We start from the raw sequence: 20,995 nt of genomic DNA, 5'->3' as shown, positions 1-20,995 counted from the left end.
CAACTTGCAAATTGACATAAACATACAGTACAATTTTGTGCACAATTTATAGCATTGTCAAAAAAATGAGAGCTATATTGTACCTGCTACCATAACATGAAACATACCAGTTCCTAAGGAAAAGATTTAATGATTGGGGTAGAGTCCATAATAGACCAAAGGTCTGAGGCGGAAGTGAGATTGATGTGTTAAATAGCCTTTTGCCAATCTACTTTTCATGTTCATTTCACAGAGCCTCAACACTGAACACAACATTCTGGAGCACCATGTGCAGCATCATCCAGTGGCAGAGTTGTGTACTCCAATAATATTTGTTCAGCTTATGAAACAGCTGCATTTTGTTGGTCCAGAGCAAAAACTGCAAAGGATTTGGTGGTGGCAGTATGTATGATGGGAGGAATGAGCTAATACTTTAGCCTCTGTTGGAACACAAGGTGGTCTCTACCTTTGGTATCAACATATTTTTTCTTCTACCAGGTTCCTTGCGCTTGCTCTGACTGTCAGTTTTGTGTATTGTTTTTCATTCTTTCATGGGGTTTGTTGCCCATTCCTAATTGCCCTTGAGAAGGTGGTGGTGAGACATCTTCTTGAACTGTTAGATATGCATATATGTATGTCTTTGCATGTGAATGCACTCAAGTGCATGTGCTCATGATTGATCCCTCTTTTCCTCTATTCCTTTTTTAAACTAGTTCTTCAATAACAGCGTAGTATGACAAATTCACCTGAAAGGTTGAATTGCCTGTTGTCTCCTGCTTCATCTGCTGGGTGTTTCCAGCATATTCTGGAAAACAGCAGATTCTAGACCATTAAATAAAAAAATTAACACTAGATGTATTAGTTTCAACTGTTTTGTGCTGCTATTTAAATAATTTATGATTGCAGATGAGGAGAGATGGCGGGGGCGTAGTGGTTATGTCATTCGACCAGTAACCCAGAGGCTCAGCCTAATGCTCTGGGGACACAAGTTCAAATTCCAAGGCAGCAGCTGGTGTAATTTAATTTCAATTAATAAATATGGTATTGAAAGCTAGTCTCAGTAATGGTGTCCATGGCGGCTATCATTGATTGTTCTAAACATCCATCTGGTTCACTGATGTTCTTTAAGGAAGGAAATCTGCCATCCCTAACTGATCTGGCCGATATGTGACTCCAGAGCCACCACAGGGTGGTTGACTCTTAAATGGCCAAGCAAGCGACTCACTTCAAGGTGATTAGGGATGGGTAACAAATGCTGGCCTTGCCAGCGACGTCCATATCCCAGGAAAGAATAAAAAAAAAGACTAAAGCAAGACACAACCAACCTAATGTAGGTGGTATGCATCTTTATGAATAAATTGAATGGTTTAAGCAACAAGTTAATTTAAGAATATAATTTTGCTGCATGTGAGACCTGTAAAACAGAAGGTGATTCAAAAGGCAAGTTCTATTGGAAATAATTTAATTATGAGAATCTAGAACCAGGGGTCACCGTTTAAAAATAAGGGATTGGCCATTTAAGACAGAAGAAGTGAGGAGAATTTTTTCTCAGAGGGTTGAGTGTCTTTGGAACTCTCTTCTCAAAAGACGGTGGAAGCAGAGTCTTTGAATATTTTCAAGGCAGAGGTGGATAGATTCTTGATAAGCGGATGAAAGGTTATATGGGGCAGGCAGGAATGTGGAGAAATAAGATCAGCCATTATCTTATTGAATGGTGGAACAAGCTCGAGGGGCAAAGCGGCCTACTCCTGTTCCTAATCTATATGTTCATATGAATTATTGTAATTATTTGTCTATGGGCCATTCCTATAGGTTCACTGATTTAAATTTGACTTCTTCTTAAACAAATCAACATTGTCACATCTCTTATGAAAAGTCCCGTGATAATTAATGTAAAACTGTTGGAAAGTGAGGAGGTTATAATAGTGACATTAAAAATAAAGTAGATCCAAAATTAGCACAGCAGCCCTGCATCTTTGGTGCTTTATTAGGTTTCCTCCCAGGTTCTACTGAAGCTAAGTTAGTAAAATAGTTTGAAGCAGTGACCCAATCCTTTAAATCATCTAAAGCCATCCAAATTTTTATCACTTCCAACAAAATTTGCCACAATTGGAAGCTATTGATCAACATGCAATTACATGGTTCTAATGACTTCCTGTGAAAATTCAGATATGCTTGGATAAGTTAGACCACATACACTTGACAATTATATTCAATTTCTATATTAAATACAATCTAACATATAAATGACACCTACCAACAGAGATCTGATCGGATTTCAAGTGTAAATGCCACATATGCAGCACTGAGTGGTTGTTCTGCTTATGCTCAATTACCACCAAAAAGAATTTTTCTGAAAACCCATCTTGTGGTTCTTCTGTAAATTAATGAAACTTAGTTGAACAGTGCTTCATACATGTTGAACATTACTGAGACAATAACGTCTTAGCAGATGTGAAAGAAACATTTCAATTATCAATATCTTTCTAAAACAAACCAAATACACTGCAGGCTACAACTGTTAAGTCAATGTCTTAAAATTCAAACTATCCAATAATTTGAATTATGCAAGCAAAATAAAGCAGCAGTGACGGTATTTATGCTTGAAAAAAATTACAATAGACCACTAAGTTAATAGTTGTAGAATTAAGAGCATATTACAGTGTGATGTTCTATTCTGTGGTTATTAACAGTTAAACCATAAAATGATGCAAGGTGCTGCAGCTCAAATGCTCATTTAAATGTGGACATGAGAAGTAAAAGGAAATATCAAATCAGGACATAAAATAAGGTCCCTAAATGGGGACCGTCCATTTTGGTCCAACTACCTTTCACCCTCAATATTCCATTTCACCTGGTTTTGTGGAATTTCCTGATCTCCAACAGTAAAGCCAATCTTGAGCCCGCTGACTCAGAATCCAGCTGCCTGCAGCAGTAATATACTGGGAGCAACCTTAGCTGATTCAGAATGGGCCTTCATCATTGGGGAGGGGGTAAAGAGGATGTACGACCTTGGTGTGTGTGTGTGTGTGTGTGTGTATGTGAGGGGTGGGGGTGCCTCTGATGGGCATAGGGGACACCCAAAAGGAGACACCTCACTTCCTGCCTGACAGCAGCCTGCACAGTGAAAGCTATCAGGCTGCCTGCCTTGCCTCTGCCGCACGTAAAATAGAGGCGGAGGCAGAATAAGGCCTTTAAGTGGCCTCTTAAGGGCCTCAATAAGCCCAAAAGCAAGCAGGCTGCCTGACACCTTCCCTGCCCAATATAATATGGAAGATAGGACGGATGTGAGCTGAAAGGTGATAGAAAGACCACCTGCTTTATTTTACGAGCTCATCACATCTTCAAATATGCCAGCAGGAGCCATAAAATCCAGCCCTACATGCGCAAATGCATAGGTAGCAACATAATGCTATAGCTATATAGTATGGATTTGATTTAGTTTATAATATGCCACTAAGAACTATTAAATTAAATATTTTTCAACAATTATTGTTCCCTTAACAAACTTTCCTGAACTTTGATGGTAGCTAGCAATACTGTTCATTTACTCTTCAACTGGAACTTCTTGAAAATTGGAAATTTGTGAAATATTTTCATTTCAAAACCAAACTACTTAGGCCATAATTTGGCAAAACTGTCCTTTTCAAAGTAACTCCATTGTTAAGTAACCTTAGTGTGCTGTAAATGCCAATTAAGGTTTAAAACAAGACTATGTCCATAAGGGACTACTATTTGAATTACCTCCTCTTCCTAGGAAATTGAAAGTAAAGTGTATTGTAAATCTAGGCAGCATCTCTGGAGACACAAAAAACTGAAAGGTCACTGAGCTGAAATGTTAACTCTCCACAGATGCTAACCTGCTGAGCATTTCCAGCATTTTCTCTTTTTATTTCTGATTTCCAGCATCTGCAGTATTTGTATTGTAAAGTCCACCATTTAACTTTGGAAAAAAGATTTACATTTGGGTGATATGATTCATATAGCATCTTAGCAAATTTCAAAGATGTCTCAAAGCATGTCAGGGTGAATTACATTGTTCTGACATGACATTTGAGAATCTACATGAGACTTTTTAAATTATAAATTAAACTAGTTGCTTTGCCATTTGACTATTACTTACCAAACTAATTTTTGGAGTGACATACAACTTGGACAGATTTCAAGAGGACATAACCTGTAGGAATGGGTGGACACGTGACAGGAAATTTAATGCAGAGAAATGCGAGGTGATGCATTTTGATATGAACAACAAGCAGAGATGAGATAAACAAAAAGGGTACAATTCTAAACGAGATGCAGGAACGGAGGGACCGAGGGGTATAAGTGCACAAATTATTGAAGGTGGCAGGACAAGTTGAGAAAGCGGTTTGTAAGGACAGGGCTTTATAAATAGTGGCATAGAGTGAAAAAGTAAGGAAGTTATATGAATTTTTATCAAAGACAGGTTCAGGTTCAACAGGAGTATTGTGTCACCATACTAAGGAGGACGTGATGGCATTGGAGATGGTGCAGAAAAGATTTATGAGAATGATTCTGGGGGATGAGAACCTATAGTTATGAGGATAGTTTGGCTAAGCTGGGGCTGTTTCCTTTAGTGAAGAGAAAGTTGAGAGAAGATTTAACAGAGGTGTTCAAAATCTTGGACACAGTCGATAGGCAACAACTGCTCCCCATGACAGAAGGGTCAAGAAGCAGAGGACACCAATTTAAGGTGGCTGGTCAAAAAAAAGCAATGGCAACATGGAGGAACTTTTTTTTTTAAACGCAGTGAATGTTTAGGATCTGGAATGCCCTACCTGAATATCATGAAGGCAGATTCAATTGAGGCTTTGAAAGGGGAATTGGATAATCACTTGGGAAAAAAAATTGTAAGTTTGAGAGAAATGCTGCAGGGCAGGACTGGCTGAGTAGCTCTTACGGGGAGCCATATTGACATGACGGGCTGAATGACCTCGTTCTGTACTGGAAACACTCTGATTCTATGACAGTAGGTAGAAATTACAAAATCTTTTTCAAATTAATGTCAACAGAAACTAATGAATACAAAAGCAAAATACTGCGGATGCTGGAGGTTTGGGGAAAAAAAACAGAAAATGCTGGAAATACTCAGCGTTTGCTGAGAGACAAAGAGAGTTAATGTTTCAGGTCAATGACCTTTCATCAGAACTGGAAAACATTACAGATGTATCTGCTTTAAGCAAATATAGAAATGGGGAAAGAGCATCGAGTTGAAATGTTAAAACTCCATTTCTCTTTTTTTATTCTTTCATGGGATGTGGGTGTCACTGGCTAGGCCAGCACTTATTGCCCATCCCTAATAGCCCTCAAGGTGGTGTTGAGGTGAGCCGCCTTCTTGAACCGTTGCAGTCCATCTGGTGTAGGTACACCCACAATGCTGTGAGGAAAAGAGTTCCAGGAGTTTTGACCCAGCGACAGTGATGGAACGATGATATAGTTCCAAGTCAGAATGGCATGTAGATTGGAGAGCAACTTTCAGGTGGTGTTGTCCCCTCACAACTGCTGCCTGGCCTGCTAACATTTTCAAGCATTTTAGTTTTTTTACGTCAGATCTTCCCTAGTTTTCTTTTACTGATTTTGAGGTTTTGTAACAGCATTATCATGTCAAGCAATATTGACAAAAATAATTTTCAGCAATGGCAAGGGCGCTCGGGGTCTGGTTGTGTTGTAGAGGAGTCTTGGTGTAAAGTAGTATTTTGAAGGCGGGTTCGGCTAGTGCTGAAAAGAGCTTTCAGGACCAATGGGTCTAGGATCATTGAAAAAGGGGTGCTGGGATTCCTGAGAAAATTAATCATATTATGAAATGCACAATTTGAATGTTTACATTTATTTAAACCTTATTTTGGTTCAGCTACTGAAAAAAGACAGTAAATGAAAATCTTTGAATAAACAGTTCTGATTAGTATGACAAAAGCTCATCAACTTGAAATGTTAACTGTTTCACTCCACAGATGCTGTCTGACCTGTGTATTTCCGGCATTTTGTTTTTATTTCAAAACTAATGAATGCTCATAGCAAGAGAAAATAAGTATATTTAATTAGTAAAAATTAAGAAAAACGCATGCAAAATGATCATTTAAGTAACAAAAAATGCAAATTGAAAGCATTAAAATATTACAAATTATTTAACACTATTACATAGGTGAAAAGGTTGCTATCAAAAGCCAACTCTTGAAATGCGTTTGTTTAAATGCGGTAGGAAAGATTAACTGAATAAAGGCAACATTATTCCATAATCAGTCAAAAAATTATGTTTTGTTGATGGTACAATGGATGAAGGACACAAAATGAAGAAATATACTATACTATAATTGAAAATAATTTTGGTAATTAAAGCACCTCATGTAAATCTGTGTGACAATTTGGGAAAAGTAAATCTGCATTAATCAAGACATTGTACCTGTTTCCTGTTGTGAACTGGTTTCATCAGAAGTCTGTTTTTCATTTTGCTGCATTTTCTTGGGTTGATTAACTAATATAAAATCCTCCTTAAAGACGTGAAGTAACTGAGTCTCTTTCCCAAACTGAAGTAAAACCAGTGTTCAAGTAAATAAATTACAGGATGTAATTATAAATTCTTCACACATGGTTCAGTTAAAATAGGACAGGAATGGGGTGGGGGGGGCAGGGTGTGGAGAGGGAAAACAAGAAAGAGAGGGAGCAAGAAAATAAAGAAGTTGCATTTTTATGGTGCTTTTCATGACCTCAGCGTGTGCCAAAGCATTTTACAGCTGTTTCAAATGTAGTTACTTGTTGTGAAGTGCAGCGGGCAATTTGTGCATAGCAAGTCTTTACAAACATCAATGTGATATTGACCGGATAATCTGTTTCTATGGTGTTGGTTTATGGATAAATATTGGGCAAGGCAGAATACTGGGAGAATTCCCTGCTCTACCATGAACAGTACCATGAGATCTTTTAGGGCCAACCAAGACGAACCTTGACGAACTTCTGTTTAACCTGTCATCTGAAAGAAAGCACCTACAACAGTACTGCACCAAAATATCAGCCTAGATGGAGTGGAACTTGAACCCACAGCCTTCCTACTCGGTGAAGAGTGGTAACACTGAGCCAAGGCTGAAATGAGGAAGTTTGTAGTATCACAGTAATTAAACACAATTTTTTTTTGTTTGCTTTGGCACTTAAAGTTCAAAACACAATGTTTTAGCTTAAAAGCTAATGAACCCATCAGTGACTGAACTGAATAGTAATATTTGAAATCTCTTCCATCTGTTTTGACTTCACTTCTTTCTGACTACTGTGGAAACATTATTTCCGATGCATCTCTCAGAACTATTCCTGATTCTGAAGATGGAAAGTTTAAAACAGGGTAAAAAGATAACTGCATAGCAGTTTTAAAAAAATATATTTAATGTGGTTTCCCTGATGCATAGATGCAGTGTCTGCTATATAGCTGTAGTTTTAAGGCAACTGTTCTCTACGGGAATCAAATGTGAGAAGCAACAGTGGACAACACTAAGAAGTAGACTCACAACTAAAACAAATGTTTTTAAAAATTTCAAAATTTAATTTGGAAATGCTTTTAGGTCATGATGGTCGACTGTTTTTATTTGGAGTTGAAAAACATTACAAAGATAGTTGATTAGCAAAGCTCTCTGGATCCTTGAACAAAGGGCAGTACAGTAAGATATATATGCTAACCACTCACTGTACTAAAAGACTATGATGTCAAACTGGTACCAATAGTCGTCGATATCAGCTGTCTCTCGATCCAAGAATGATGTCTGCTCAAGGTCATGAGTTTCCACCATGGGTCTTCATGTGACTGAATAGGCTGATTCTCAGCCCACAAATCTTTGGACACATGGGCAGGACATCCCATGAAATAGTAGGATTCACAGTGCAGGGTTTGCTTCCTTTTCTTCTGCGACTTTGCTTCATCATTAAGGTGTTGGGACTCAAAGCATGATGAAGTTGTCACCATTCTGAACGTTTGGTAATGAAACTCCTGCCAGTTGTTAATGTCAATGCCGCCATGTTTTTAAAGCAATTTCTTTGATCGCCCTGGAACATTGGCCATTGAGGGTTCAAAGAACAGGATCTGGAGGGGGATACTGTTTTTGTCATCCAGACAAAATGACAAATTAATCCTTTTATTTTTATTTCAAGAAAAACCTGGACTGCGGGGGGAGGGGGATTAATAAAAAAAAACATAGCTGCCTAAGTTGACATATCCACGTCGAAGCTCAACAACTTAAATTTAGAACAGGTGTGTGGTAAACGGTACATCAAATGTTATCAACTGCAATTCAGTTGTTCGCACTCTTGCCTGAGTTAGAATAATGTGACCCATTCCAGGAACTGGAGTACATAATGTACGTTGACATTCCAGTACAGCACGAAGAGGATGCAGCACTGTTGAAGGTATGGTCTTTTCAGTGTGGTGTTTAAATGAGGCCTCTGCACTATTTTGAAGAGCAGGCAAGTTTTGCTCAGTGTCATAGCCAAATTTATCCCTCATTCAACATCTAAAGCATATTTTCTGGAAATTATTGCATTGCTGCTTTTCTATTTAAAAGAGATTACTGTGTGCCAATTGGATGCTGCATTTCCTGCATTACAAGAGTGCAAGAGTGACTACATTACAGAAGTAGTTAATTGGCTGCAAAGCACTTTGGGATGTACCTGTATGTGGTTATGAAAAGTGCTATATAAATGCAAGCTCTTTCTTTACACAATTATCATGTCAACATATTCTAATGTTTCAACATAAGTGCAAGAAATAGGGGGGGAAAAGCCTGTAATATACTTACAAGCTCAGTGATTGCATCTAGTTCTATAATGCAGCCTGGTCTTGCTGTTGACTGCTGGCTTACAATGTTGAAAATCTCTCCAACAAATCTCTGTGATAACATGTCAACACAGGTGAATTACTGTTCAAGGATATTGTCTTTTAACAAAGTCAAAATTGAAATAACTGCTTAAAGTATAATTTTCATGGATAGGCTGACACACGATATTGCAGCAGTTATCAAAAATCTCTATTTGTTTTTTGATATGTATATCTATCATGTGAGGGGAAAAAACTGGTATGTGAATATCAGAACTTCCCTGCTTATTCTATCTCAAAGAATGAATTACTCATGAACTTGTTCACAAAATGTACTCTGCTGAAAAGAACATTTAATTAAAAGTTCAGTTCCTTTGAGGGCTGCTGAAAAAGTCTGGCAACAAGTTCACATCAAAGATGCAGTAGATAGACTGGTAACATCAACAGCCACAGCTGGCACAAAGGTTGTGTGCCATGAAACCAAAAATATTTTTTAAAAGCATGTATTTCTGCACAGGAGTGCAGATACTAGTGCAGTACACTAGTAAATTCTGCACTATAGGAGTGCAAAAACAAGATACTACAGAACAAATTACTCAAATAGCATTTAGCATAATTAAACTTTTACTTACAGCGATTTCTGGATTGGAAAGCTCACTTAAAAGTTTTTTAGCGTCAATAACAGCTTGGTATAATCGCAAATAATGACCATCGCTTGCCACAAAACAAGCACTAGGAGAGTTGCAATATGCACCTAAAAATAAACAAAGTTGAATTATCAAATCATTGAGCACCCACAAAATTACTGAGTGGAAAGCATGGTTAAGGTACATAACTGGTGACTGCGCCACCGAGCAAGATCCTCCTGAGAATTAGGACACAGGTGGGCTCAACGAAAGGAAATGGGTGTTTTAGGGGAAACAAAGTACTGTCAGGTAATGAAAATAAGGTCAGCCTGACTCAATCAAAATTGCATGCAAAGCAATATGGTTACTGCAAATTCATTCAAAGCAAATCAGACCAGAATTGTTTAAAAAGCATTCTTCTTCAAACTTACACCAAAAGAAGTTGTGAAGTTAGAAATACAGAAACAAGATTATTTAGATTCCAATGATAAAAGTTCTGATTTTGAAAGTTTCATCATATTTTATCATAGTGGAGGATTAGATAATGGGACATACAAAGTGGCATTGCTCTGATTCACATGTTTGTTTACAAACTAGTTAATGAAGGCTCTGACAGCTGCATGTACTGATGATTTTAATGAAAAACTAAACTACAGTAAGAAACTTGACAGGGAGTTCAAAGTTATCTGTGTCCAGTAAAGTTACCATGTATATAGTTAAATATTAACTAACAAAAAAATAGTCTATTTTCCAGTACACGGGCTTGAGACTACATTTGAAAGTGAAGCATTCATTTGAGGATTCAAAACATACATGCAGTACTTACCCAGACAGTAACTTGGGATTAGAGTTGGCAGCCAAGCCACGTTTGAAAAGGCTGAAACATGGAGGGAATTGATTCTGGCCAACTCTGACACCCCTCCAGAGTACGACAATGGCCCGACTGGATCTACTCGCCACAGAATTAGTTCACTGTATATTGAATTAGAATCCTGGAATGTAGCTGCTGTACCATTTTCCCTCTGGTTTCTTGATACTGAATCATTGCATTCTAAGGAGTCAAAACTCCTGCCTTCATTGTACAGACTTCCGCCATCTGGCGTCCGTATTGCATTGTGGTAAGAAGTAGTCAACAGTAAGGGCAAAACTGAATGACATGCTAAATCATTGAGATGAAAACGATGACCACAGTAACGTGACTTATGAGACACGCCAAGGACAGTTGAAAATGCAGACTCCTCTGCAAAGCTGACAGCCCACTGGTTCAAGGATCCATCTGCATGTTTTGAGATCATGAGCACATTAGGCGTGAAGATGCTCAGCTTTAAACTACCAGATGATTTATTTTGGCCAGCAGAGATTAACATGCCAGACGTGGAGTGTGTCAGGCCAGGTGGTTTCAGTTTCCCTTGTTGAATAGCCAAGTCTACATTTTTTGTGCAGGCATACATAACTATACTCTTGCTCAGAGAGTTTGCATCACCAGTAGGGAATGCCACAGGAATTCTAGAGGCAAATGAAACCTAGAAAACAAAACGTATACACATATTTTTAAAAAGGACAGTTAGAATCATCTTATTCACTTTTTGTTTAGGTAATAAGTTTAGACAATGTTTATTTTCAAGTCTGCACTTCAGCATTGCTAAAGCAAGCTGCACAATAAGAAACAAATCAAAGGATTGTTATGAAGCTTGAGCAGCAACAAGTTTCAAGTATCTTGCAAGAAATGAAAGGTTTAATTTTTGGAATTCATCGTGTGATTACCCCTTTCAACACTCCCAAGATAACTCGATTGTGGTGTACCCAGCTTTCCACAGGCATCACTGGGTTCTCTTGTTCAGGTATTCAAGTTGCTTAACAAAATAAAGTTTGACCTGTTCGCCCAACTAGGAACTGAGCAAAATATTAATAAAATAAATATTAAAAATGAAATAGCTGGACATGAAGTTTGCAAACTAGTTTCAGGACAAATAGAAACAAATTTAATCTGAGCTGATCCAGGGTTTGATAATGAAGGTGCAATTGCCACAGGGAGAGGAAAGCACAAGTAAATATAGGCACAGAATATCTTCACAAACGAAAAATTCTAGCATTTTCATGAATATTTAAAAATATTAGGTATTTACATGAAACATGGTAGGAAACAAAAGCTTCACAAGTACTGATGTTTTTAAAAGTATATTTCAATTTCAATAATGTAACAAAACTAATGTTAATATTGGTACAATGTGATTGCAATATTTCCTGGAGGTGACAGCACCCTTAAGATGTGAGGCATAATGAACGCAACTGTAGTATATATGTTAACTTAATCTTAGACACCTTTGAAATTATTGTGGGTTGGAGGGGGGGGGGGGGCGGGGGGGGAATGGACGTTCTTCAAAGTAACAAAATAATAGTAAGGTAATATTGCATATACCAAAATGAGCATGAATTGCAAAACAAACTTGAAGAGCTAAAGCAAATATGCTTTCACTCGAGTGAACAATTTTAAATGGCTTACCTGTCAAGGAAAAACAAATCTTTGAATTTTAATTTTGATCAGTAATGAACCAGGTTGAATATTGATCTTAAAATAAAACCGGAATCATAATTCTACAGGTGCTTATAAAGAAAAAGAATAAGTAAATTGAGTGTTGGTCCTCTAGAGAGTGACAGTAGAGAGTTAATAGTAGATGATAAGGAAATGGCAGAAGGAATGAACAAATATTTTGCTTCTGTGTTCACCATAGAGGATACAAAAAAGCATTTCAGTAATAGCTGCAAATCAGGAGGTGAACAGGAGAAAGGAACTTGGTGAAATCAAAATCACTGGGGAAACGGTACTGAGCAAATTGATGGAGCTGCCGGCTGGCAAGTCTCCGGGTCCCGATGGACTACATCCTGGGGTCATAAAAGAGGTGGCTCATGAGGTAGGTAATGCGCTGGTGTTAATTTTCCAAAATTCACTAGATCCTGGAAAAGTTCCATCGGGTTGGAAAGTAGCAAATATAATCCCTCTATTCAAGAAGCGAGGGTAGCAGGAAACAGGAAACAATAGGCCAGTTAGCTTGTCGTCTTGTCATGGGGAAGTTATTAGAATCAATCTTTAAGGAGGTTACAGCTGGGCACTTAGAAGAGCTCACTGCAATTGGGAAGAGTCAGCATAGTTTTTGGAAAGGAAAATCATGTTTAGCCAATTTATTAGAGTTTTTTGAAGGAGTAACATGCGCAGTAGATAAAAGGGGAGCCTGTAGATGAGCTGTGCTTGGATTTCTAGAAGGCATTTGATATTGTGCCACATCAAAGATCATTACGGAAAATAAAAGCGCATGGTTTAGTGGGTAGGATATTAGCATGGATAGAAGATTGGCTGGCTGGCAGAAAGCAAAGAGTTTGCATATATAGGTCTTTTTCTGATTGGCAGGATATGACAAATGCATCTCACAGGGGCCTCAACTTTTAACGATTTACATCAATGACTTAGGTGAGGGGAGTGAAGACATGGTGGCTAAATTTGCAGATGGCACAAAGATAGGTAGGAAAGTGTGTTTTGAAGAGGACATGAGGAGGTTGCAGATAGATATAGATAGGTTCAGTGAGTGGGCAAAGGTCTGGCAAATGGAGTTTAATGTGGGAAAATGTGAAGTTGTCCACTTTGGCAGGAAGAACAAAAAAGCAGAGTATTACTTAAATGGAGAATGGCTGCATAATTCTGAGGTGCAGAGGGATCGAGGTGTTCCAGTACACGAATCACAAAAAGTTAGTATGCAGGTACAGCAAGTAATTAAGAAGGCTAATGGAATGTTATCCTTTATTACGAGGTGGATTGAACATAAAAGTAAGGATGTTATGCTTCAGTTACACAGGGCATTGGTGAGACTACATCTCGAATACTGTGTGCAGTTTTGGTCTCCTTACTTAAGGGAGGATGTAAATGCATTGGAGGTGGTTCAAAGGAGGTTTACTAGATTGATAACTGGAATGAGCGAGTTGTCTTATGAGGAAAGGTTGGACAGACTGGGCTTGTTTACACTGGAGTTAAGAATAATGAGGGATGATTTGATTGAAACATACAAGATCCTGAACGGACTTGACAAGGTGGATGTTGAAAGGATGTTTCCTCTTGTGGGTGAGTCCAGAACTAGGAGTCCAGAACTAATTTTAAAATTAGGGATCACCCTTTTAGACAGAGATGAGGAGAATTTTTTTCTCTCAGAGGGTTGTGCGACATTAGAATTCTCTGACTCAGAAGGTGGTGGAGGCAGGGTCATTGAATATTTCTAAGGCAGAGGTAGATAGATTCTTGTTAGGCAAGGGAATAAGGGGTTAATTGGGAATGTGGAAATCGAAACACAAGAGGATCAGCCATGATCTTACTGCGTGGCGGAGTAGGCTCAAGGGGCCTAATGGTCTACTCTTGCTCCTCTTTCTTATGTTATTAGAAAGGGGATAAGAAGTTTAAAATCAGTGAAATACAACAAATAAACTGCTCTAAAATGCAACAAAGAATCTAGATACTCATTATTAAAATAGTCTCTACTTTTACTCTGATTAGAGCATTTGGGCCTAGGGCTTTCAAATTACCTCCTGTAATTTTCTATACATAGTCTGCCTAGGCAAAAACTGAACTTACTTTTGACTTCTCAATACTTCCTTTTCACTGTTCTCTTTAGAATGTATGGGAAATTCATTATGCATATCTGCAACAATCAAAATTATCAGAAACAGGAAATCTAGCTCACTGAACAAGCAATATTAGGAAATAGTAGAGTGCTTTACCTGCACCTGCCGAAACATCCCAGGCTGATACTCATCCAGCCAGTCAACATGCCACACCAATAAGGATCCATCCATAGGATGAATACTGAAGAGCATGTCTGCATTCTTGTTCCATTCTGCTAATAGCACTTCAATTTTATGATCAATCATGACAGCTGATGAGGTCTTTTCCCCAGTACTTTTGTCTGAAAGTACAGATTGCACAAATCCTTTGTGATATTCACTGTTTTCATCAATTTCTGTGTAAAGAAAAGAATGGATCAGCACAGCTTCAATTTATGAATAGTTAATAGTAAACCCCATTATATTCTTATTTTTAATTGCTATAATATACATTGTTACTTGAAACACTGAACCTCGAAGGGTCGTCAAAGTCACAATACATTTTATATCTATAATTTAAATTTACGGAGGTATAGTAAATGTAACTTATAATCCTATTTTTATCAAATGAAAATTGAAGACATATAATTCAAATTGAAGAAACATTTTGACATGCTGTTAAATATGGAGATATTCTGCTCATGACAAATACTGCTCAATCCATGGTGATTTATACTCATCAGACATATGGTTCGTTTTGAATAAAAAGAACTGCATAAACTGCAGGAAATTCTCTTGTCCGCTTTCTATCATAGGCAAATAAAAGTACCTAAACATTTTTATTCATAAAGTGAATATTTATAAAAACATTAAAGTGAATTATAGAGGTATGAGGAAAATGGACACTAAGCCAAAGAAGGGATCTAATTTGTAACTTTGTTCAATCAGACCTGAATTTTGTTCTGAGAGTCGCAATACTAAACACATCATGGCGAAGTTTTTAAGTGATATTACTCAATTTGATTTGCAGTCAATGGAGCTAAAGACAATTCTGTCGTGAGACAAATATCATTTATTATCACCCAATCTCAAAGTTCCATCTTAAGATGCATCTCAGTACCGATTCAAACACAGCTACGTTATTCTTGTTCTGAGTAAATGTACACACCCAAAATAGCATTCTCTCTCACTTTAGGTGCCACATCCTTAAAGGGGATTGGCGACCATGGACTTCCACATGTTGGTCCCTGGTTATGCTTAGCAAGGTACTGCAGTTTGCCATTGCCTTCTGGCTGATCAGGAGACTGTCAAGCTCTCACTACCTGCCACAGGCATATTGGAAAGATTTGCAGGTTGATAATCAACATGTCTGGCCATGTTACGAACACATCTTCCGTGGCCATTAAATCCCTGAGCAGGACTTGAACACGGAACTTCTGATTGAGAGGTAGGGACACTATCACTGCGTCTCAAGACCTCCAAAACAGCATTAGCTATCTATTTTCTACATGATGAGCTTTGTAAATTTGCAGCACTTTCTGTTTTTACTGGCTTTGGAGATATAATAGCACAGATTGTCCAAAATCATACTGTAGTTTAAAATATGAGGTCAAGATTCATAAGCATAGCTTGAATTCCCTTGAGATTAGAAGGTTGAAGTGACCTAATTGAGTGTTTAACATGATAAACTGATTTATTGCTGAAAAAAAAGGTTGAAGCTCTTTGTCTTGCACTCATCAGGAAAGATGCAAGAATGCTAAATTTCAAAGGGAAGAAGAATCCATACTGCATGAGAAAAGGGTGCTGATTGGTTAGCAAGTCAGCTCTGATTGGTCAAGGCGATGTCATGGAGAATACACCAGAGAACAGTTATCCCCCCAAGGTTCTATTGAAATTCTAAAAGGCAAGTTGACTCTAATCGGTCGAAGCGTTAGCATGGAAATGCACCAGGAAACAGTTGTCCCCCATGCTTTTGTTTAATTGAAAAAGGCACAATGCCTGGTCATATTCTGTTCACAGAGGATAGGGCTCTGCATATGAACATTTATAGCTTCAGCAAAAGTATGTAGGCTGTACATCTCAACGGCTGGTGGATCTCATCAAACAGCAAGTCTCTTCGGCTGTGTGCAACAGGCAGAGTACTGACTGTACTCAAGCAGCCTGTGCTGGCTAAATTCAGAAGTGTGCCCAACATTAGATGTGATTTTGTGATGGGATTGTTCAGTAAGTGCTGTCCAGACTGTGCTAAGAAGTACAGTAGCAGCCAACTTAAGATCGAGAGAGAGAGAGAGAGAGGTTCCAGCTAGGAATGCACAGCGCTGCACATGGATGGCACAGTTTGTCAACTTCTAGATTGTTTTTTCCAGGTAAGAAATATCCAAAGCAATCTAACTCCCAGCTTCAACATTGGTTCCATTAAGAATTCATGATTTCCTTCAAATTGTTTTACTTAAAGTCACGATATTCAGGATTGCAATCGCAACTTTAAGTGAGGACTTAGTGTATTACATCAGCATCATTTATGCTTCTGATGTTAACCCTTTACTCTGCATGAGCAAATGAATACTTTAGTGTCAAGTAGTAAAGAACATCTAAACTTCTGCTGCGTCATTTGAAGACAGGCAAAAGGATGTATGTCCATTAGTTGTGGCTAATTCCAGCAATAGCACTGAAGGCCTGGGCTCCAGAACTTGTCACACCCCTAGCCAAGCTGTTCCAGTACAGCTACAACACAGGCATCTACCCAGCAATGTGGATAATTGCCCAGATATGTCCCAAACACACAAAGCAGGGCAAATCCAAGCCGGCCAATTACCGCTCCATCAGTCTACCTCCATCATCAGTAAAGTGATGAGGAGGTGTCAGCTGTGGCTCAGTTCATAGCACCCTTGCCTTTGAATCAGAGGGTTGTGGGTTCATGTCCCACTCCCGGAAACCAAGAACTGTGATTGTACTCGAAAAAAAGAGTTGCAATCTGTGACTGTTGATAACTCGAAAGACTATCAGTAAAGTGATGGAAGGGGTCATCAACAGTGCTATCAAGTGGCATTTGCTTAGCAATAACCTGCTCACTGACACTCAGTTTGGGTTCCACCAGAGCCACCCAGCTCCTGATCTCATTAGAGTCTTGGTTCTAAAATGGACAAAAGGGCTGCACTCCAGAGGTGAGGTGAGAGTGACTGCCCTTGACATCAAGGCAGCATTTGATCAAGTGTGGCATCAAGGAGCCCGAGCAAAACCGAAGTCAATGGGAATCAAGGGAAAACTCTCTGCTGGTTGGAGTTATACCTAGCACAAAGGAAGATGGCTGTGGTTGTTGTAGGTCAATCATCTCAGTTCCAGGGCATCACTGCGGGAGCTCCTCAGGGTAGTGTCTTAGGCCCAACCATCTTCAGCTGCTTCATTAATGAACTTCCTTCCATCATAAGGTCAGAAGTGGGGATGTTCGCTGATGGTTGCACAATGTTCATCATCATTCGTGTCTCCTCAGATATTGAAGCAGTGCATTTCCAACTGGAGCAAGACTTGGACAATGTCAAGGCTTGGGGTGACAAGTGGCAAGTAACACTTGCACCACACAAGTGCCTGGCAATGAGCGAGCATCTCCAACAAGAGAGAATCTAACCATCACCCCTAGAGATTTAATGGCATTACCATCACTAAACTTCCCCCACTATCAACATCCTGGGGGGGGTTACCATTGACCAGAAACTGAACTGGACTAGCCATGTAAATACTAAGGCTACAAGAGCAGGTCAGGGGCTAGGAATCCTGCGGCGAATTAACTCACCTCCTGGTTGCCCAAAGCCTGTCCACCATCTATAAGGCACAAATCTAGAGTGTGATGGAATATTCTCCACTTGCCTGGCTAAGTGCAGCTCCAACAACACTCAAGAAGCTTGACACAATCCACGACAAAACAGCCCACTTGAATGGCACCTAATCCACAAACATTCACTCCTTCCACCACTGAAGCACAGTGGCAGCAGTGTGTGCCATCTACAAGATGCATGGCTGGAACTCACCAAGGCTACTTAGACAGCACCTTCCAAACCCACGACCACTACCATCTAGAAGGGCAAGGGCAGCAGGGACATGTGGGAACACCACAACATGGAAGTTCCCCTCCAAGCCACTCACCACCCTGACTTGGAAATATATTGCAATTCTTTCACTGTCACTGAGTCAAAATCCTAGAACTCTCTCTTTAAAGTACTGTGGGTATACCTACATCACATGGACTGCTGCAGTTCAAGAAGGGAACTCACCAACATGTTCTCAAGGGCAGTTAGGGATGGGCAATAAATGCTGGCCTAGCTATGACGCCTACATCCGATGAATGAATAATAAAAAAACTCTTGTTTTAAAAAATTAAATTATAGCATTTAGGGTCATAGAGGTCTACAGCACAGAAAAAGGCCCTTTGGCCCATCAAGTCTGCGCCGGTCAAACAAGTACCTAACTATTCTAATCCCATTTTCCAGCACTAGGTCCATAGCCTTGTATGCCATGGCATCGCAAGTACACATCCAAATACTTCTAAAATGTTATGTGGGTTTCTGCCTCTACCACTCTTTCAGGCAGAGAGTTCCAGAGTCCCACCACCCTCTGGGTGAAAAAATTCTTCCTCACATCCCCTCACCTTAAATCTATGCCCCCTGGTTATTGATCCCTCCACCAAGGGGAAAGGTTACTTCATGTCTATTCTATCTATGCCCCTCATAATTTTATACACCTCAATCTCCTCTGCTCCAGGGAAAATAACCCCAGTCTATCCAATCTCTCCTCATAACTAAAACTCTCCAGCCCAGGCAACATCCTGGTAAATCTCCTCTGTACTCTGTCTAGTGCAAGCACATCCTTCCTATAATGCGGATTCCAGAACTGCATGCAATACTCTAGCTGCGGCCTAACCAACGTTTTATACAGTTCCAGCATAACCTTCCTGCTCTTATATTCCATGCCTCGGCTAATAAAGGCAAGTATCCCCTATGCCTTCTTAACCACCTTATCTCCCTGTCCCGCTACCTTAAGGGACTGGTGGACAGGCACACCAAGGTCCCTCTGATCCTTGGTACTTCCCAGAGTCCTACAATTCATTGTGTATTCCCTTGCCTTGTTTGTCCTGCCCAAGTGCATCACTTCACACTTATCCAGATTAAATTCTATTTGCCACTTATCAGCCCATCTGGCCAGCCCGTCTATATCCTCCTCTAATCTAAGGCCATCCTCCTCACTATTTACCACCCCATCAATTTTCGTGTCATCCGCGAACTTACTGATCAACCCTCCTACATTCAAGTCTAAATCGTTCATATATACCACAAACAGCAAGGGGCCCAACACTGCTCCCTGTGGAACCCCACTAGACACATGCATCCTGTCACAAAAACAGCCCTCAACCATCAATCTGTTTCCTGCCACTCAGCCAATTCTGGATCCACTTTGCCAAATTGCCTTGGATCCTATGGGCTCTCACCTTCGTTATCAGTCTCCCATGCGGGGCCTTATCAAAAGCTTTGCTGAAGTCCAAGTAGACTACGTCAAACGCATTGCCCTCATCTACACACCTGGTCACCTCTTCAAAAAATTCAATCAAATTGGTCAGACTTGACCTCCCCTTAACAAAACCATGCTGACTGTCCTTGATTAATCCCTGCTTCTCCAAGTGTAGATTAATTCTGTCCCTCAGAATTGCTTCCAATAGTTTCCCCACCACTGAGGTTAGACTGACTGGCTTGTAGTTCCCTGGTTTATCCCTTCCTCCCTTCTTGAATAACAGTGCCACATTGGCTGTCCTCCAGTCCTCTGGCACCTCTCCTGCGGCCAGAGAGGTATTGAAAATTATTGCCAATGCCCCTGCTATCTCCTCCCTTGCCACACTCAACTTCCTTACAAGGAAACATGATTGATTTGCACTTACTAATTATGTTAAGTTTTAAATTTTAACAGTGGGTTTTCACTTGTGTTGAATAAGATTGTTAATGAAGGCTCTGTAACATAGACAATTCATTTGAATAATCAGTCCACTCAAAGAAAGTCACCTACCAAGATAAATCTGAACTAACTAATATAGAAGGATGCATGCATATTTCAACCAGACAAAATTAATACAATACCATCATCAGATTTGCTCTCAATTTGTCCAAAATCTTCCATTCCAGGTTCTGGAGATTGCTGCTCCAAGCTCCTTCGTAGCTGCTGTAAAAAGACCTCCATTGACAAGGTAAAATGCAATTCCTTGTTGTTTAGCCAATGGACCACAAAGAGTCCATTAGTTTCTTCATTTTCGCTCAAGCTCAATGAAGTGATGGAAGGCAGCAGTGGAATGTCTATTTAAATAAGAGATCAAAAAAACTTTAAAGATTGAATATTCAATAAAAATAAAATCAGAAATGTAAACACGCAAAACTGGTCAACAATATTTTTTAAAATTGACTTCCAACTTTAGTGACAGGGATTAATTTATTTCCAATCTTTGTTCTTATCTCAATGTCTTCCTTCAACACACACCCTTCTCTAAGGATTAGGCAAGCTGCCCCCAGTCCTCTATTCCTGAACAAAATGATGAGTTTATATTTGGTAAGCAACTGCTGTCAGGTGCTTCAGTGACAGTTCATCTTTAATGGAAGAGACTGGCTTTATAACAATAACATGACTAAGATCGTGTAAGTCACCACATGCCTCACTATAGGCTTAATCCTAAATCACATTGCTCAAATTAGGGCTTCTAATAGAATCAGTATTTAAGATAGTAGTCCTTTGTTTAATTTTCCTCAATATGAAATGCAAAGAACATTCTGTGCTTGGTACATCTAACACCAAGTTAAAGCACTCACATACTGATATAAAAATAAATGACTTGGATATCGGAATACAAAGTAAAATTTAAAAATCTGCTGATGATACCAAACTTGCAGGTGTGGCAAACAGTAAGAATGACACAAATTGACTCCAGCAGGGAATAGATGAATGAGCAGAATGGGCAGACAGT

The 20,995-nt window shown here is 39.3% G+C and overlaps 1 protein-coding gene across 3 annotated transcripts in view; it reads right to left on the bottom strand.

The window, feature by feature from the left end:
• The window catches only part of dmxl1 (Dmx like 1), a 259,834-nt gene that overhangs the window by 137,250 nt on the left and 101,589 nt on the right, over positions 1–20,995 (bottom strand). For all 3 annotated transcript variants that reach the window (XM_078566607.1, XM_078566622.1, XM_078566614.1), the window contains exons 10-16: positions 20,121–20,333; positions 14,179–14,417; positions 10,244–10,940; positions 9,424–9,545; positions 8,775–8,864; positions 6,401–6,524; positions 2,237–2,356 (exon numbers count right to left, since the gene is read on the bottom strand). In XM_078566607.1, the coding sequence (XP_078422733.1) occupies positions 2,237–2,356; positions 6,401–6,524; positions 8,775–8,864; positions 9,424–9,545; positions 10,244–10,940; positions 14,179–14,417; positions 20,121–20,333 (1,605 nt within the window). The remainder of the gene's footprint in view (positions 1–2,236; positions 2,357–6,400; positions 6,525–8,774; positions 8,865–9,423; positions 9,546–10,243; positions 10,941–14,178; positions 14,418–20,120; positions 20,334–20,995) is intronic.

The sequence above is a fragment of the Cetorhinus maximus genome, chromosome 2 (assembly GCF_964194155.1).
Source record: "Cetorhinus maximus chromosome 2, sCetMax3.hap1.1, whole genome shotgun sequence".
NCBI lineage: Eukaryota > Metazoa > Chordata > Chondrichthyes > Lamniformes > Cetorhinidae > Cetorhinus > Cetorhinus maximus.
This window is presented reverse-complemented; position numbering and strand designations above follow the sequence as displayed.